The 19,182-nt window shown below is 41.3% G+C and overlaps 1 protein-coding gene and 1 gene segment (V, D, J or C); one reads left to right on the top strand and one right to left on the bottom strand.

Annotated features, from left to right (window-relative positions):
• Positions 1 to 19,182, top strand: part of NCOA3 (nuclear receptor coactivator 3) — a 1,019,275-nt gene that overhangs the window by 192,368 nt on the left and 807,725 nt on the right. The window lies entirely within an intron of this gene.
• Positions 494 to 19,169, bottom strand: LOC121929915. The segment is given in 8 exon segments: positions 494 to 2,003; positions 4,306 to 4,614; positions 5,704 to 6,066; positions 7,590 to 7,709; positions 8,970 to 9,299; positions 10,528 to 10,875; positions 12,645 to 12,694; positions 18,323 to 19,169. Coding segments are annotated over 7 exon segments (1,839 nt in total).

Here is a 19,182-nt window from a genome sequence, read left to right as displayed (position 1 = left end):
TTATAGAATGTTTTGCTTTTATTTGTCCTGCGGTGGGGTTATGTATAATACTAGTATATTTGACTAAGAGCTTGTTTGAATTTAGAGTTATTAGAGTAGGTAGAAAGCGCTATCCTAAGCAAGTTGTTGTAAGGAAGAAGACAATGATCATGTGATAATGCTTTGTTTGTGGTTTTAAAAGATATTAATTTTATTCTGTATGTAATGTTCGTATGTTCAATAAAGTCCCATTAAAAAAAGAGAAAAAAAGAAAAATGGAAACAGTATTTTTTTTTTTTAGAGCAGCTATTATTGCTCTAACTGCTATAGTGAGACTGGGGCTGTTTCTACCATTACATTCTCTTCCACATGCTCCCTTTGGGGTTTATTAATTTATTTATTTTTTACACTTTTCACATAATTCCAGAGCTCTGCTACTGCAATTAAAAAAATTAAAAAATCAAGAAAAGAAAAGAAAAAAATAAAGTTAATTAGGCTTCTTGGGAAGAGCAAGGGGGAGAGGAGGAGAAACTGACACCATGCGACCACCAATACTGCAGCTGACCTGGCAGCAATATTTTGCACCAGGAACTAGCACAATTGTGAGCTCATTGAGCTCACCCCCCCCACCCCCCACATCAATGAAAAGGGATGTCCTAACCACACTTCAGTGACACAACAACTACTGATTGGAGATGGCAGCATGTGGTAAGTATTTCCAAAGCAACTTTTTTCTGGATGCAATTTAGTTTAAAAGCCATGTGTGGAAGCACATCACATTCATAGAAGCACATCCCATTAAGTTCAATGAAGATTTTTTCGAAGTAAGTGTGCACAGGATTGAAGTCTAAATTAATAACCATCTCATCAAAATGACTGAAAAATGGTCTGATTCCTGCATAAAGACCTACATCTGTCATAACATCTCTACTGGCTGTAAAAATTATTATTATTTTTAGTAGTAGTAGTAGTGGTAGTAGTATATTTATTTACATCCCAACCTGCTCCCAAGACTGGACTCATGGTGGTGTACAATATTTTAAAAAACAGAAAATTAAAAGCATACAAAATAGAACATTAAAACAGAATTAAATTACTACAATAATTAAAACAAATTGCATACTAAAATATCAAATAAAGTGGGCCCTCGGTATCTATGGGGAATCCGTTCCAGACACACACACACCGCCCCATGGATACCAAAATCCCATAGGGTCCCTCCAAACCCCCAGAATGGAGGGACCCCTGCTGTATCAAGCCCAGGGGTCCCCCAGACAGGGGCCTCCTGCAACTGAACACTCTTGTCCCAGCATTCTGACTACTTGAAAGGAGCAGCCAAAGGCTACATTGCACTAGCTTCACCTTAATATTAGTAATTAGAAATGAACATCTTCAAAGCATACTGTAAGCAGAAATTTAATCTCCCTGCCACCCTGTGAGGTATTTTTACAGATGATGATCTTAGGCCAAAAGCCAAAGTATGCTGCCTTTCATCCTACAAGGAAAGCGAATCAGAATGCTGGTCAGGTCACATTTAATCTCCTACCTCACCACTTTCTATCCACATCACTTTATCAAAGCACACTTTGGGCATACCTTTTTTATACCCATGTTTTGTTTGTTCAACTTGTCAAAGAGCTGGCCAAGTTAGTTTGTCACAGCATAAAAAGGATTCATTCAAAGATGTTATCAAAGTGGGCTGGACACACTAGGCAACTGCAAAATATATGATCTTTCTATGCATTCTTTCAGGGCTCCATGTTCCACCCTGCATTTGTATACAGTCTTTTTTGCTCCTTGCTTGGGGGTAACCCTCAGCATACTCCACATGGAGAGCAAACCATTGGTGCCAACTACAGCAGCCGAGTGGCAGATCCTCTCATGGATTAACTCCTCATCTTTGAACCAGTTCACACTGATCAAGTTAGGGGAAAAATTATTGATTCTGCAGTTTAGCCTTAGCTCTTCTTCTGGTACAGGAATTGATGGATCTGCAGTGATCCAGAAAACTTCTGGAGGAGTTCCTGTAGGATGGTAAATAACAAGATAACAAAATCACTGGTTAGATTACTTGTCCCTCAAAATGGCAGTGTTTACTGTCAGATTTGTGCAAATTCAGAACCTCTATGTATCAGAGTCCAATGTGTTGAAACAGCAAAGAACTTCATTGAGAATATATAGTAAGAAATTCACCATTCAGTGTCTAAGCCAGAACTACCCACCCACTGTTAGCCAGCTCCCCTTGCCATCCTTCTCACAGGCATTATCTCTTTTAGACATTCTCACCATCCCCCCTTTCTGTTACTACCAATCACCAACTCTACTCAGCCTACATCCCACACACAAACGAAGAGCTACCATTCCCATAACTATTCCAGGCAGCTGCAACTGACCCCATCCCCCATTTAACTAACCTGCACAACTACCATAAGCTCCAGCAAAAAAAAAAAAAAAAAAAAACCAACCCAAAGTAATTATCCACACTAATAAGCAATTAGTGTGGATAATTAACTTAGCAAAATACATTATGAATGCAAAACAAAACAAAAACAAACCTGAAACATAGAAACTTAGAACCCTGACAGAATCCATGCAGCATGCATGGTTCTGACACAATACATCATGTAAACTTGGGAAAGGTGGCAGAAGTTGCATTTCAAACAGTGGGCAAGGCCAAGGATAGATGGGATGAAGGCAATACAAAGTTAGCAGGGGCAGATATTTGTTGTTGATGTATGCCTTCAAGTCTTTACCAACTTATGGCAACCCTAAAATGAACCTATCACAGACTTTTCTTGGCATCATTTGTTCAGAGGAGGTTTGCCATTGCCTTTCTCTGATAATGAAAAAGTGTGACTTGCCTACCTTCACCCCATACGTTTCCATGGCCAAGCGGAGATTTGAATCCTGGTTTCCCAGAGTTCTAGTCCACCATTCCAACATTACACCTCACTGGCTCCCAGGGCCATATTTAATTCTTACCATTTCGAAGATTTTCACACCAAACATTAAAAAAGCATGCACTGAAGCTGACTTTATGACAAACAACAACAAATACAAAACAATACTCAGCTCTACTCAGCAGTATGCTCCAGTGCAATGGCCTTATTAAAGTTGTTTTTGTGTGCCTTCAAGTTGTTTCCAATGTACGCTGACCTTATCACAGGTTGTAATGGCAAGATATGTTCAGAAGGAGTTTGCCTTTGCCTTCCTCTGGGATGAGAAAGGTTGACTTGCCCAAAGTCACCCAGTGGGTTTCCATAGTCAAGTATGGATTCAAACCCTGGTCTCCAGAGTCCTAGTCCAACGCTCAAACCACTACACCATGCTGACTCTCACTTTTAAAATATATTTATATTCATTTTCCTTCTCCTTATCATAAACTAATTTCACCAACTTCCCTTTTATGCCTTTACTTTATCCACCCAGAAGTCCAACAAAGAGATAAATTGCAAGAATATGCTAATTGGAAGGGTCCAAGAATGTACAGGCTTTAAGCTTAATTTTGTTAGTGCAAAAACCTTCCAGCCTGCAAGCTCAGCAGAGTTTCATGTTTTCCATCTATGCGCACATTCTTTTGGAGCAGGGCATTTCAAGTTTAAATCATTTTTATGTGCTCTTACCTCCGATAGTTGACAAGAAATAACAGCTTGGGAAGCTTATAGGCCAAATGTGGAATTTCTGTGAGTCACATGCAGCCTACATCCCAAAAGTTATAAATATTGGATATGAGAATTTCACTAGAACAGCCTTCCACAAACTGATACCTTCAGATGGGAGAATTCTGGAAGTTGTAGTCCAGGATACATATAGATAAGGGTAAAGGTATTCCTCGTTGACAAGGTTGTCAAGTCGTGTCCAGTCATGGGGGGGTGATGCTCATCTGCATTACTAAGCTGAAGAGCCAGCATTGTCAGAGACTACTCTGTAATCATGTGGCCAGCATGATTGCACAGAATGGTGTTTACCTTCCCACCAGAGTAGTACCTACTTATCTTCTTGCATTTGCATGCTTTTGAACTGCTAGGCTGGCAGAAGTAGGGACTAGTGATGGGAGCTCGCACCATCATGTGGCACCCAGGCCTCGAACTGCCAACTTGCCGATCTTGCAATCAACAGAGTCAGCTTCTTAACCACTGGAGCCACCATATTTCTGTATCTATATACATATAGAGGGCACAAAATTGGGGGGGGGGGGGAAATATACCCTACAATATAATCAAAAGCAAAAAAATAAAATGAGAATTTAGATTTGCTGAGTCTGAGGTCTGTTGAATGGCTCAATAAAAACTGGTGAAATTTCTTAAGAGCTTGAGAACAGCCTACCTTGCAAATTTAGTTCGTAAGAGAGTTCTTCTACATTTCCAAAGCTGCTGTGTTGGATCTGACAAGTATAAATGGCTCCTTCCTTGTCTTTGGTCAGGGTAAACTCTGTCTGGCTCCACACGCTGTAAAAGTCACTTTCACAGGGGAATGGTCCAAACTGTGTCACCTCTTCAACTGGCTGTCCATTTCGAAACCAAACCAAAGCAATGTCCTTTGGATAAAATTTCTCCACAACACAGGTCAGAATGAGCTTCTCTCCCTGGACAGGGAGCTGAGGTGAACTGAAGATGTAATTACTTGCTGGGCGAGCTGCCAAAGAGAAATCAAATGGGAAAGGATTTCATTCTATCTTTTCAGACATTACACTGGCAGAATGTCATAATTTCCCAACTTGGGTCACTGCAGATGTTTTAGTCTACAATTCCCATCAGCCCAACCTGGCATGTTCAATGGCCAACAATGACAGAAACAGATGTAAAAATTATCTGGAGATAAAAACCCTAATATTGGGGGGTGCTATAGTGTGTCCCCATAGTCATGGAATGCTGACTATGTGTTGATGATAGAATGGAGAAAATAGATGAGTAAGAAATGAGTAAGCATTCTGTACTGCAACTTTCAGGTCCAACATGCAAATATTATAATATTATATAAAATTATTAAAACATTATAAAACCTAAATCTCAGTCTAGCAGAAATTAATAGGGCTGATTTCCCACTTCAGGACTTGTAGGCCAAAACAGCATAAGGAGCCAAGGTTGATTAATGCTCCCCTATTCACATGTCCTCCCAACTGTTCTGATTCAGTAGTAATAGTCCCTTCTGCCATTCCACTTTTTCAGTTTCTTTTAAAATATCCCAGTTTCTCTCTCCTTCTCCTACTTTTCTCCTTTGTCATCAGCTTACTTCAGATAGCGTAAACTGAGTTCAAAGTCCAAGAGCAGTTTCCACTCAATCAACTCAGCAACAGGGAGAGGAGGGGGCACAGCCTTGCCTTTCCCCACAGGCTCAGGCAAAAGTAAAGGTGTATAGTCTCTCCTAGATTTGATTTTCCTCATTAGTAACTTTGGCCATCCTGACAACATTCTGATATTGTGTGGCCACACATGTCCCTTTTTTTTATCTGTGATATGTTGAAGGGTGTGCTCCAGATCATCATGAAGTAGCTATGCTGGCAAAGGGGTTCTTGGAACTGTAGTCTAAAAAAAGAAATCTCAATCTTAAACAAAGAATTTGCGCTCCTATTATTATTATGTGGGAAGTTGTTGTTAATCTGATCTTTGATTGTTCTAATAAATTCTTCCCAGATGTTCTGAGAGTGCAGGGCGGATTATGTAGGAAGAGGTGTTCCCTCAGGTATTATTATTATTATTATTATTATTATTTGAATAGACTTACCAGTAACATGAACAATTGTGGATCTCAGTATTGGGTTCTTGAGAGTGCTGTGCTGGATGTTGCATTCAAATTCCTCCCCATCATCCTTTATAGTAGGTGTGTAGGTTAGACAGGAGGAAATGCTATAATATCGGCCATTGGCTTCCAAGGGTTGCTTAGCCATGCTTGTAATATCTTCTCTAGCATCAGAAAGGGCCACATCTTCCCTTGCAGGATCTCCTGTTGGAATCATATGTGTGTTTTTCCGATACCATTTCACCTGGATTTTTTTGGGTCTGAATCCATTGATGTTGCATATCAGCCTGATTTTTTCATTAATTGGGATCAGATCTGGCTTAACGATTGAGGAGACCTGAGGCTCCGCTAAAAGGAAGGAAGGAAGGAAGTTAACATGCAGTCCTCTACAAGGTACTTAAAATTCTCTGATGTAATTCAAGGAATTTGACTAAAATTTTCTATGAGAGGATGCTGGGCACTTCACCAAACTACAAATCCCAGGATTCCATAGGATACAGACATGACTATTAAAATGGTATCAAAAAGCAATAACTGTCTAGCTTGGACAGAGTCCTAAACCACTTAGCAGGAAGTAAGTATTCTTAAACACAAGGGGAACTCCTACAGAATATTAATATAATTTCTTTGCTAGCTGATATTGCATATAAGTCTGATCTTTGCATTAATCAGAATTTGGTTCCAGCCTGAACTGCTGCTAAAGTAAGAGAAAGAAAAATACTAGAGAGGCCAGAGATTGAACCTAGGACATTCTCCACACAAAGTGTTGTGTTTTATTACTGAGCAATGGTATCTCCCCATTCTATGAGCTGCCATGAGTTGGTTTTAAGGATCAGATAAAAAATGGTGGGAAACACCTTTATCTAAGGCTCTGAACAGCTGCTACCAAGTCATAGAGGGCAATACTTGCTTAGATGAAGCAACATCCTGCCCTGATGTAGGACACTTCCTCTGGTTCACAGAACAGCAAAGTGTAGAATGATTAATAGAACAGAGAAGTCATGTCCACTAGTCAAAAGATGTTATAACATCAGTATGATGGGTCTGGAAACACAGGCACAGGAAACAGATCGTGTTATGTTTTCCAACTACAAATAGTAAGACATGCTGAATACTGTATTCAATGAAGTATCCACAAAACCTGGGTCCTAATAGGTGTGTTACTTAATGGTGTCTATAGACTCTTTGTTATGGTACTGCAATACACCACAATGGCTTTGTATATGGAAACCAGAATAATGAGTATAGTTCTGGTCAGTGCACTTCAAAAAGGTCATTGGTTTGCTAGAAAAAGGCCAATACAGGGCTGCAGAAAATGCTCTATGGAGAAATGACACAATATTTTTGGTTTTTTAGCTTAGAAAAGGCTACAGTGGAGATGAGATAGCTTTCTAAAATTACACATGAAAGTAAGGGAAAGGCTTTTCTGTTACTCCTTATGATTGTCTGAAGATGTTAACTTGTTAAATTTATTGTGCAGTTCATCACCTTTTATTTACTTCCTTTTTTAGGGGGGAAGTTTAGGATTGATAAAATGACATAAACCTTGACGTCCTATCAAAATACCTCTTAAAAGTAACATTAAAAATAACTAGAAACTGTTACTTGACACATCAAGAAAGTATCAAGTTATTACTTCTCACATTCTTTTCAAAATGGGACTTGTTATAGCCTTGTTACCAAAAGGTAGCTACTTATAGGTAACAGTGTAAGTGTTTTGTTCTATGTTCAGGTAACAAATACATATTATACCCTTTTGAAGTCCTCTTCCTGATCCCACTTTGTAGATAATGAATGAATGTAGTTACTGTGGGTGACCTCCCCATTGAAGTATTTTATATCAGGGTTTGTTTTGCTTTTTTGAGATTTACCTTTTGCAAGCCGTTCTTGATAAAATAAGGTTAAAAATATGCTGCATAAACCTGTCACAACGATGCAAGCAACAGCTACTCCGATGATAAATCCTGTTTCCTGATGATAAGTTTGGGGCGCTAAAAATAAATTTATTATTATCAGTGCTGTAATAAGTATTCTTTCTGACATATACTCAGTCCCCTTTTCAGCCAAGCCTCCAAGTCAGACTACTTACTGGGACTGCCTTTCTTGGAGATTATGTGCTTAATTTCACTTAGCCTAGCCTGTTATTTTCTCCAGCATCAGAGCAGCAGAACTATTTGTTTAAACAAACAAATAGGATACCATAGTCCTGGAGAATCTGATCTTGGGACATAAATCACAAAACATCCCCTTGGCTCCAGCCCCCAAAACAATGTGTACTGCTGCTCATGATTATTTAGACAGAGTATCACATCACTTTTACATACTTTATATATAATTTTGCAAGTTTTTCCTTTTGAACAGATGTATTTATATGGGGCAGGCAACACTGGACCCCCTGCGTCTTTTTCTGACCCCTGCTGTCCTTTCCCATCTTTGCTGAACTTGCTGACGCAGCACAAAATTATGCCAGTGCAGTGGCAGCAAATGAAGCTGCCCTCTCCTTCTAAAACAATAACAACAAGGTGCACAGGCAGTGTGGTTGTTTTTTTTAACAGAATCATTTTTTCTAGAAGTCTCCTGGAAGTATGATTCTACAGTACTTTAAAACAAGGCACAGCCAGGGAGTGCGCACCATGCAACAAATTCATCTCACCCCTAAGCTGGAATGCAGCTTTGGCACAACTTCTGGCCTCTTAGGAAGCATGCATAATTTAAACAGCATACCTTCAAAGTGACTCAAAACAGTTTTATTTTGGTCTATCTCTACGGGGCCCTATTCTCTCTTTAGCCCCATTTTTGGGTGATGAGTTTCTTCTGAGAGCAGGATCAAAGCATACATGGACTCAAAACAAAGGTGGGATACAGACTACCCAAAAGGGCAGTCTCCCGCCGTCCTAGTTTGCTGCGTGAGGGAGCTGCAGCGGACAAACCGTGCGGCTTCCTTGCACAGCAAAAAGAAGCCACAAAAAGCGGCTTCTTTTTCTGGTGTGGTTTTGATGCCACAAGGCACCAATGGCACCCTTGCGGTGTCACAAGGTGCCGAGACGTGCAGATGCTAGGTGTCCGTCACATCAAAATGGTGGCGCCCGTATGTACAGGGCACCGCCATTTTGATGCCCTCATCATGTGCGAGGGGCAAGGGGCGTCTGAAAGTGCTGCCCCTCACCTGTGATGACGGCGCCCCATAGGTCCCGTCTAGAGAGCGCCCCAGACCAAAATTGGTCTAAAGAAATAGATTTGTAGTTGCTTACCTGTGACCAATAATGTTGTAGTCTTCCTCAGTGGTTTCTTCAGGGACTCATGTTGCACCTCACAGATGTACAAGGAGCCACTGTTGCTCACATTCACCATTTGGGTTACACGACTCAACACAGTGAACAAACCATCAAAGCCATGTGAAGATGGGATTCCAGTGCATATATCTGAAGATAATGGTGTCTCATATACACTGCCATGCTTTTGGATCAGCCAAGAGACATTAATGGTTTGAGGGTAGAAGCTGCGGACATCACAAGAAAATGTCTTCTCTCCTTCAGCTGCAGTTAGTACACTATGGGGGGACAAATGAACTGCAGGCTGGGCTGAGATGGAAAGACAGATGATTATTAGAGAGAAGTCATTTTGGCCAATTTTGAAAAAGTTATATTTGAGGACCTGAATCCTATTGGGGCACAAAGGTTGCATAATGCTTGGTTACATGAGCAGCATTCTCCTTACTCATTCAAGGACAAATTTCAAGATCTCTCTGTGCAAACAGCTCCTAGCTGTTGTGAAGAGTCTAGGACTGCAATAGGACTGACTGATGTGCTTCATTTACTGTCCAAGAACATATATAAAGCTGATGGACTGTAACTCCCAGAATCCCCATCCATCATGGCTATACCCTTGCTGACTAGAGAATTCTAGGAGTTGTAATTCAAAAAAGTAAATTTTCTAAGTTATGCATTTGGGAATAATTCATCACTAACATATAAAAGGGATATTACATTTAAACAAAAACTTGAAAACTTTGAACCATAACCACCACCCATATCACCAGGTGACAAGTCTTCATTTGTGGAAGAGTCCTGTACATTGAGCAACTGTCCACTACAAAGACATTTTATATTTCAATAAAGTTGGAGCAGGTATGGGCATCTATTGCCCTTCAGATGTTGTTGGACTAAAGCTCTCTCCTACCATGGGCTATGCTTACAAGGGTGTTGCTGTCCAACAATTGGAAGACCACAAATTTTAAACCTCTGAAGTGGTGGGAAGTGGAACAAAGTTTCCATGTTAAAGTGATGCCTGCATTTTAGCTGTTATTACAGGAACCTCAATTTTGTAGCCAATTGTCATCAAGATATAAGCATAACATAATGTTTTTCTACTCTTTCCTACCCACACAGGAAGGTTATACTGCAACATTTTGTTGCATGCCTCCATGTGTTCCCTCTATCAACAGTGTTCAGGAATATGTGTTGGTCCTTGTGTAATCAAAACAGTGCCATCCATTCACAAGGAAATAATTGTTGGCTCAAAGAGACCCAAAGGTTAGGGAAAGGAAAGGAAGCCCCAAGGGAAAACTCAAAACAGCCTGATAAGGATGATGTTAATGGTGGTGGAGGTAGTGGTGACGATGATGGTGATGATAATTATTATGATGGGCAAGGAACATTAACAATATTATGATAAAAACAGTATCTTACAAAAGGGCATGAGTGGGTAGAACCCTAAATTTTTCAGTCTGTAACATTCTAAATGGCAACTTTATTGACCTTGACAATTTCCACTTTTTTTTTGCTCTGATGACTTCAAAAGCAACCATACCTCTGACTTTAAGTTGAATCTTCCCATTTCCATACTGTGGCATTACTAAAACGGTGCATGTATAAATCCCTTCATCCATCAATGTCACATTGGACAGAGTGAGTGATGCGATGCCGTAGGGCAGTAGCTCAGGATTCACTAATGAACCTTGTCGGTAACATTTTGTATGATTCCCATCGAACTGAAACACTGGTTTGTCTTCTCCAGACACCACTTTTTTCATGGTCCACTTCACAGCCACATCTTCCTTTTCGACACTTTCCCAAACAGTGAAGTTACAGTGAAGTACAACATCCTTGTATACCAGACCTATTACTGGGGAAGGGCTAATCTTCACCTCCAAGGCATCTACAAATAAAACATCATAATAATCATAACAATAGCAACCACAGGATCACCATGACCAACAGCTTTTAGAATAAATTAGACAATGTTGTCAAGTTGCCTTCTTTATTGGACAAGAGCAAAATTGTAATGGGAGCACTGTAAATGATCAGTGGGTGCTTGAGTGCACAAATGGCTGCCAAATGCAATTCAGCCAAATGAAGTGGCTTTATTACCATTTCATTCAAATGATACCACTCAGCCAAATTAAGTGGCTTATACTCAGTTAGGTGGGACTAAATCCCATTGAACTCAATGAGTAAACATGCTTAAGCCTGCCCTGCCCTACCAGTCCATGGAAGAGTTAATCATGGTCTGAAATATTTCCCACTCAAATGAGATTTTAAGGTGGTAACAACAACAACAACGTTCATTTATAATGCCCTTTCACAAAGGGTGGTACAGTACAGCAGAACATATATAATAAAAAATGAACATAAAACACCCCACCAAAAATGCTGAAATAATAAAATATTAAAATAATATACTAATATGCTAAAAACAAAAACAAACAAAAAGTACTTCATGATGGTTAGATTGTGCCCAACATGTGCACGAACAAGCCACTCTGACGGTTTCTGAACATCCTACTCATGTACAAGCAGAGGGGTCTAAAAATATTTTCCTGTTCAATTTGCAAGCTACTGAGATGTGTTTTTTCCCCTTATCTGAGTGCTCAAACTAGTAAGATATGGCTAAATCTGAAGGTAAAGAGATTTTAAATTGCATCCATGCCCTTTCTCCTGTTTTTAAAATGATGGGAGTACACAGATATATAAACCGCTTTGGACTCAAGACATAACTTACCATAAATTAAGCATGAAACCCTATAGGGGTAGAAATCTGGGATGATGTATAATAGGCCCTTGGTATCTGCTGGGGTGTCATTCCAGGACCCCCTGGGGATACCAAAATCCATGGATGCTCAAGTCCCATTACATACAATCGTGTACCTTATACAAAATGGCACAATCAAGGTTTGCTTTTTGGAAAATATATATAATCTTTTCAAGCTGTGGATGCTTGAATCTGTAGATAAAGAATCCATGGATACAGAGGGCCAACTGTACTTTATGAAGAGGTTGCAAAATAAAGTTTAGACTAGAGGGAGTTGCTTCTAAGATTCCTGGGTCAAGAAAAATGACAGTGGGTTGCTACTGCCCTCTACTGACAGATACCTGAGGTGGTATCCTCTAATACCAGGGCTAGCCCTAAAACTAAAATTCTGAATCTAAATTAGCAAGCATCAGAAGACCACTTTCTCCAGCACTGTGCTTCTATTTGATAAATTCTTCTAGGCTTGTCTTCTGATTGGAGGAAGACAAACCCAAAACAATCTTACTTATGCAAAGACACAAAGAGAAACCACCTCTCAGGGCAGGAAATTCATCTGCCTTGCAGTTACTTGTTGGGATGATTGCAACTCATCTGACGTAAAAAGAAATGCAGGATTGTATGCACTCTTGGTTCGTCGGCATCCTTTAAAATACTGTGCTCAGCAACAGAGCACAATACTCCAGAGGTGGCTTCTTACAGTTCCTAAGAATATACCTTTTCAGGCACAAAAGAGAATGATGACTCCAGTTTTAATATACAATTAAAGTTTACTGTTCCCTTTATCAGAGGTCTAGGCAAAACTGCAAGCTTGGAGCGGACATCTGATGTTTCTGTGTCCTCAGCTCTGGGTGGCAGCCATTCCACAAAGCGAAAGAGGAAGAAGGAAAGTTTTTTACCTGCAGCCATGAGACAAAACAGGAGCAGCAACATTTTCAACGCATGGGCCCTTTGCATAAAGAAAGGAAGAAATGGGAGTGAGTGGACTTTGGCTGAACATTAAGAGATTAAAAGTACACAAAGTTTGCCGATAAGAAAAGTGTTACAGTGGATTGGCTTTGCCCACAAAGGTGCTGCTTTGAAACTGTCTGTAATACCAGGAAGGTAGGATTAAAAGTGAGATCAAGCATGCAGTGCAGAAACATGAAGCAGTGCCACCAGTGTTTTCATTTAGAAACAAATACCATTGAATTCGGTGAGACTAGGAAATATACTTATTAATTTATGGCAGTTTCATGTGTTTCAAATATTGATTGGGTTAAGGGATGGAGATATTTGTGTTTCAGATGCTGATCATTTGCATCCCAGGAATACACATGGGGGAGGCAAAATTAAAATGTTGTTCAAGTTAGAATTCTACCCCCTATTAATTTTTCCTTCAGTTCCCAAATTGCACTTGAACATTCAGAAGTACAATTTAAAAATCCAGAGTGGCATAGGTCCAAAACAAACTTCAAAAATAATCCTGGGAATTGTGATTTATTGTGGCACTAGAGCTCTCTGACAGAGAAGGCTAAATGTCTCACAAAACAACAGTTGTCAGAATTCCCTATCAATGAGCCATGACAGTTAAAATGGTCTCAAGCTGGTTTATTTCAGAAGTGTGTTTTGGACCATAGTGATTTGAAGACTGGACTATGACTTGAGACTTGGGTTCAGATCCCTGCAGGGTTTGTTCAAGTAACACTCTCTCAGCCCCAGATGGCAATAGCAAACCCCTCTCTGAAGAAAATTGCCAAGAAAATCCCATTTTATTTATTTATTTATTTATTTATGGGATTTATATCCCACATTTCTCCCAAAATGATATTCAAGGTGGCTAAGGTTCAACTCAGGGTCCCCATAAGTCAGAAACCACTTGAAGGCATACAACGACATCCAAAGACAACAGGCAGGAGAAGAGAAAAATACAATAGAAATGAGAATTTATTTATTTATTTACAGTATTTATACTCTGCCCTTCAGCCCTAAAGGCTCTCAGAGCGGCTTACACTTATTATTTTAATTAGACAGTTCCCTGCTCTCAGGCTTACAATCTAAAAAGACATGACACAAAAGGAGAAGGGAATGTTGGGGGAAAGGGGGATCACTTCTTCACTCCCTATGTGGCCTGGACCAAGGTAGATGGACTGGAGGGAGGGCTCTTCTTCTTAATCGAAGCCAGGCCCAATGGCATTAAGCCTCTATTTTCACTCCCTCCAGGCCAGAAGATGACAGTTGGCAAGGAGGGAGGGCTCTTCTTCTTAATCAAAGCTGGGCCCAATGGCATTAGGCCTGTCTTTTCACTCCCTCCAGGCCAGAAGATGACAGTTGGAAAGTAGGGAAGGCTCTTCTTCTTAATCAAAGCCGGGCCCAATGGCATTAGGCTTGTCTTTTCACTCCCTCCAGGCCAGAAGATGACAGTTGACAAGGAGGGAGGGCCTTCTTCCTCAGGCCGATGGCGTTGGGCCTTTCCTTTGAGAGCAAATTTAAAATGTTCTAGGTTTCAGTAGTTTTTAGCATCTTACTCTATGGCATGTTACAAAATTGGAAACTGAAGGAAATTTTCATGGGAGGGAGAATTTGGGATGCAGGGCAATAACGTGTGAAACGGATCTAGGGAGTCCTAGCAGATCACAAGTTAAACATGAGCCAATAGTGAGATGCATCAGCTTAAGAAGCCAATGCATTTCTAGGCTGCATCAACAGAAGTATAGTGTCTAGGGAATTCAAAGATATAGCCATGTTAGTGTGTAGAATCAGTATGAAAAGAGACCTTTGTGACTAACTGAAACAAAGAAGTTGGCAGCATGAGCTTTCATAGACTAAGTGCCATCCTATTCTTCTTTAGTCAGGCCCCACCTGGAATATTGTGTCCAGTTCTGGGCACCAGAATTTAAAAAGGATGTGGAGAAACTGGAGCATGTCCAAAGGAGCGTGACAAAAATGGTGAAGGGCCTGGAAACCATGCATTATGAGGAGAGACTTAGGGAGCTGGGTATGTTTAGCCTGAAGGAAAAAGCTGAGAGGTGATATAAGACAAAGGTAGTTGCTTGGCATGAATGTCTAGTCATAACCAACTGTAGAGGCTGTGTTCATCTCCTTTGCTAGGTCAAAGAGCCATCATTGCCTTAGGACTGTTCTGGTGGTCATGTGGCCAGCATGACTGCACCAAACACTGTTACCTTCCCACCAAAGTGGTACTTATTTTTCTATTTGCATTTGCCTGCTTTCAAACTGCTAGGTTGGCAAAAGCTGGGACTAGTAATGGGAGATCACCCCATCATACAGCACTCAGACCTCGAACTGCCAACCTTCCAGTTGTCAGAATTGGCATCTCAGCCACTAAGCCACTGCATCATTTTACATATTGAGGATGGAGCAAGCTTGTTTTCTGCTGCTCCAGAGAATAGAGTCTGGAAGAAAGGATTCAAACTACAGGAAAAGAGATTCCACCTCAACATTAGGAGGAATTTCCTGAAAGTAATAGCTGCTTGACAGTGGAACATGCAGCATCAGAAAGTGATGGAGTCTCTTTTTTTTGGGGGGGGGGGGTCTTTAAACAGAGGCAGGATGGCCATCTGTTGGGGGTGCTTTGGTTGTGAGTTCCTGCATGGCAGAATGGGGTTGGACTGGATGGCCCTTGCGGTCTCTTCCAACACTATCATTCTAACTTCAGGACGTACTAACACAAATGACAGTACTTGCCCATAGGGAAACCATTCTTGCCCATAGGAAATCATTGGGGAATACTTGCCCATAATCATAGAATCATAGAATTATAGAGTTGGAAGAGACCGCAAGGGTCTTATTAATGAAACAACAACAACAACAACAACAACAACAATAATAAATTTTATTCATATACTGCCTTTCCAACAGATCAAAGCGGTTTACAAACATTCATAAACAATTACATGAACAGTTACAGAACACATAAACATTGGAGAACACTTGCCTATAGGGAATCACTGGGGAATGCCTGCCCATAATGAAACATTGGAGAATACTTGCCCATAGGGAAACACGGGACAAGTGTTTTCCTATACTTCCCTATGGGCAAGTAATTCCCAATATATCCCTATGGGCGAGTATTCCCCAGTGTTTCTCTATGGCCTTCTCCCTGTAGGTGGCTAGAGGTCCCTTGCGGTGCTGCAGCTGGGAAGGGAGGCGAGGGGGAAGCAACTAAAAGTGTCTCCTGGCCGGTGGAACCCAGGATCCAGAGGGGAAGCGGGCACTAGGCCTGGAGTTCTAGTTCTCTAGCAAGTAAGTGAATACGCCTCGGGCACAAAGCAGCCCGGGGCGCTAGGACGCTTGCAGAGGAGCGGAGCAGCCTCGAACTCGCAGCCCGCACCTGCGCCTCTCTTCTCCGGGCTCCTCTCTCTGCCTGATGCGCCACTGCAGAAGCCCCTCCTGCTGGCCCTCTTCAGGAGACTCCATACAAAGCAGTTCCCAGTCACTCCTCCTCTGCAACGTCGAGATTCCCCCCTCCCTGTGTCCTCCTCACCACAATGGAGGACAAGCGCCTGCAAAATGGAGGACATCCAGGCAAAATGGAGGAGTTGATTACAAATAAAGAAAGCTTGAATAAAAAAAATATTAGGGGGGGAAGAAAAGCTACAAACACATAAATATTAATACATGCTTTTCAGCTACTTTCAGAATGGGAGGCCTGGTGGAATTCCTCCCGGGCAGAAGGCTGAAAAGTAGGACGCGTCCTGCAAAAGGAGGACGCCCGTGTTTTACTGTTTGAATATTCAGATGTATTAATGTCTATTATGTTTAACTGTTTTCATAGAATTCAAAGATATAACCATGTTAGTCTGTAGACTCAGTACGCAGAGAGATCTTGTAGTACCTTTCAGACTCGCTGAGAGAAAGAAATTGGCAGCATGAGCTTTGCTAGGCTTCAGTCTGCCTCCTCAGATGCATTTGGAGGAGTGGAAGCCAGGTATATGTCTTTCAGTGAGTCTCAAAGGTGCTACCAGATCTCTCCACATATTTTCATAGAATGTATGCCATGGGCAGGTTTGTTTTAATTGATTGTATATACAGCGCCATGTAAATTTAGAGCACTTTATAAACAAAGCTAAATAATAATAGTAACAACAACAACATCTGGTTGCCCTGGCTCTGCTTGCTTCCAAGTAGTGGGTCTTTTCTCCTCTCTTATTTCATCTTTGGGGTCTTAAACTGCCCCCCAGGTTTGCCTCCTTTGGCTGCATCCACACTGGAGAAATAACCCAGTTTGGCACCGCTTTAACTACCATGGCTCAGTATTATGGGATTCTGGGATTTCTAGTTTTGTGAGATATTTAGCTTTTTCAGGCTGCATCCACACTGCAGAGAAGAAAAAACAGTGTCTGACACTGCTTTAACTGCTATGGCTCAGTGCTATGACATTTCTGGGAAATGTAGTTGCTTGTGGTGCCAGAGCTCTCTGGCAGAGAAGGCTCAATGTCTCACAAAATTACCATTCCCAGAACTCCATAGCATGGAGCCATGGCATTTAAAGCAGTGTCAAACTGGATTATTTCTGCAGTGTGGATGCAGCCTCAAGTCAAATTCACCACCTGTACTTTCAAGCAAGTATGAATCCCGATTCCGAAGCTCAGCTACAGTTCAGGAAGCAGCGCTTCCCTTCAGAACAGGACCATGGCACCCTTTTCCTGGTCATGCAGTTTTCTCCATTAGAAAGAAAGAAAGAAAGAAAGAAAGAAAGAGACAGATGGACAGACGGACAGACGGACTATGCTCCAAATCACACTGCAGAAATAATCCAGTTTGAGACTGCTTTAACTGCCTTAGCTCAGTGACAGGGAATCCTGGGGATTATAGTTTATTGTGGTACTAGAGCTCTCTGACAGAGAAAGCCCAATGTCTCACAAAACTACAGTTCCCAGAATTCCCTAGCATTGAGCCAAGTCACCTGTGGTATAAAATTATGTTTTAAATTGGAATTTTGTAATTGTGCTGGCCAAATGGCTGTAATAAAGTTTGTTGTTGAGCCAAAGCAGTCAAAGCAGTCTGAAAATGGACTATTTCTGTAATGTGTTTTGGACCTGTTTGGCCAGCACAGTCACACATAGGCAAACGTTTGTTGTTCTTGTTGTGTGCCTTCTAAAGTCTTTTCTGACTTATGGCGACTCTAATGCAACCCTTGGCCAGAGTTGTTCAGAGGGATTTGCCATTGCCATCCTGTGAGGCTGAGAGAGTGTACCTTGCCCCAAGGTCACCCAGTGGGTTTCCAGAGTCCTAGTCCATTGCCCAAACCACTACACCATGCTGGTTCTCACTTTCAGTATTAGGTTGCCAAAATGAAGACTGGAGAAGGCGCCTACCTCTTGAATAGTTGTGCAGAAGCGGGGTTTTCAGCAGGTGTTTCTTCTTACCTGCCTCTATCTGCACAGCCACTGCCCTCTCTAGATTTTATTCCCACAACCCTCCTAGTCAATTAACTCTCAACACACTATTTTCCATCAACATACAATTTTCCATTATTTGTAGAGTGAGATCCTTAAAAGTGGGAGACGGGGATTGCTCTAGCCAAGTTTAAAACATTCCTAAGCCCTCCTAGATACACATTTAGGGTTGCTACCTTTTCCTCTAGCACAGTTGTGTAGCTTTGACCAGGTAAAATCTTCACCATCATTGCAGCTCTGCAGAAGAAAACTACATAGTAAGTTGAATTTCTGCCTGTCAAGTGGCTCTTAAAGGCAGAAGAAAACATGCAATGTGATTATGGCAATGTGACTATGGGAACACAAAGGTATAGTAAATGTTGGCAACCATTACTTGCTGGCAACAGAAGCTGCCTTGTATGTAACCTCTGCTCAGGGGCTGAGCCAAGATATTATGCTGCCTTGTACAAGGCAAGAGTATACCACCTCTGTTCCACGTACAAAAGCTAACAGGAATTGTTGTTACATCTTACACTGGCAACAGGTACTGTACTTTGCCACACTGGAGAGCATCAAGCTAACTTGACAGGCTATGCCACATACAAAGTTCTGCCTTCCAGGTTCCAAAAGAAATAATCCAGTTTGAGACCTCTTTAATTGCCCTGGCTCAGTGCTAGGGAATCTTAGGCATTGTTTATTAAGTGCTTGCAAGCACTTAATATTTGGCACAAGTGACTATGGTGCAAATAAGAACCTGTAAGGGGCACAGAATTTTACCAACCATGCCCTGAGCTGCAAGGAGCACATAATCCAATAACACTAGGTATTTCTATGGCGGGCCAGTGTTTCAAAGCCCCATTAGAACTAAAAATGGGGGGGGGTGGGGGGTGGAATAGCCATGTCACTATACTGTACTATTGTTTTGCCTGGCCTAAGCTTTTGTGGACTCCAGTCCACTTGAGGGCCTATATCTGATTTACATCTGATAAATGAGTTGGATTCCATAAAAGTTTATGCCAAATAAAAACTTGTTAATTCCTTAAGGCACCACAAGACT

The sequence above is a fragment of the Sceloporus undulatus genome, chromosome 4, assembly GCF_019175285.1.
Source record: "Sceloporus undulatus isolate JIND9_A2432 ecotype Alabama chromosome 4, SceUnd_v1.1, whole genome shotgun sequence".
Lineage (NCBI taxonomy): Eukaryota > Metazoa > Chordata > Lepidosauria > Squamata > Phrynosomatidae > Sceloporus > Sceloporus undulatus.
The sequence above is the reverse complement of the archived record's forward strand: the minus strand, read 5'-3'. Positions and strand labels throughout refer to the sequence as shown.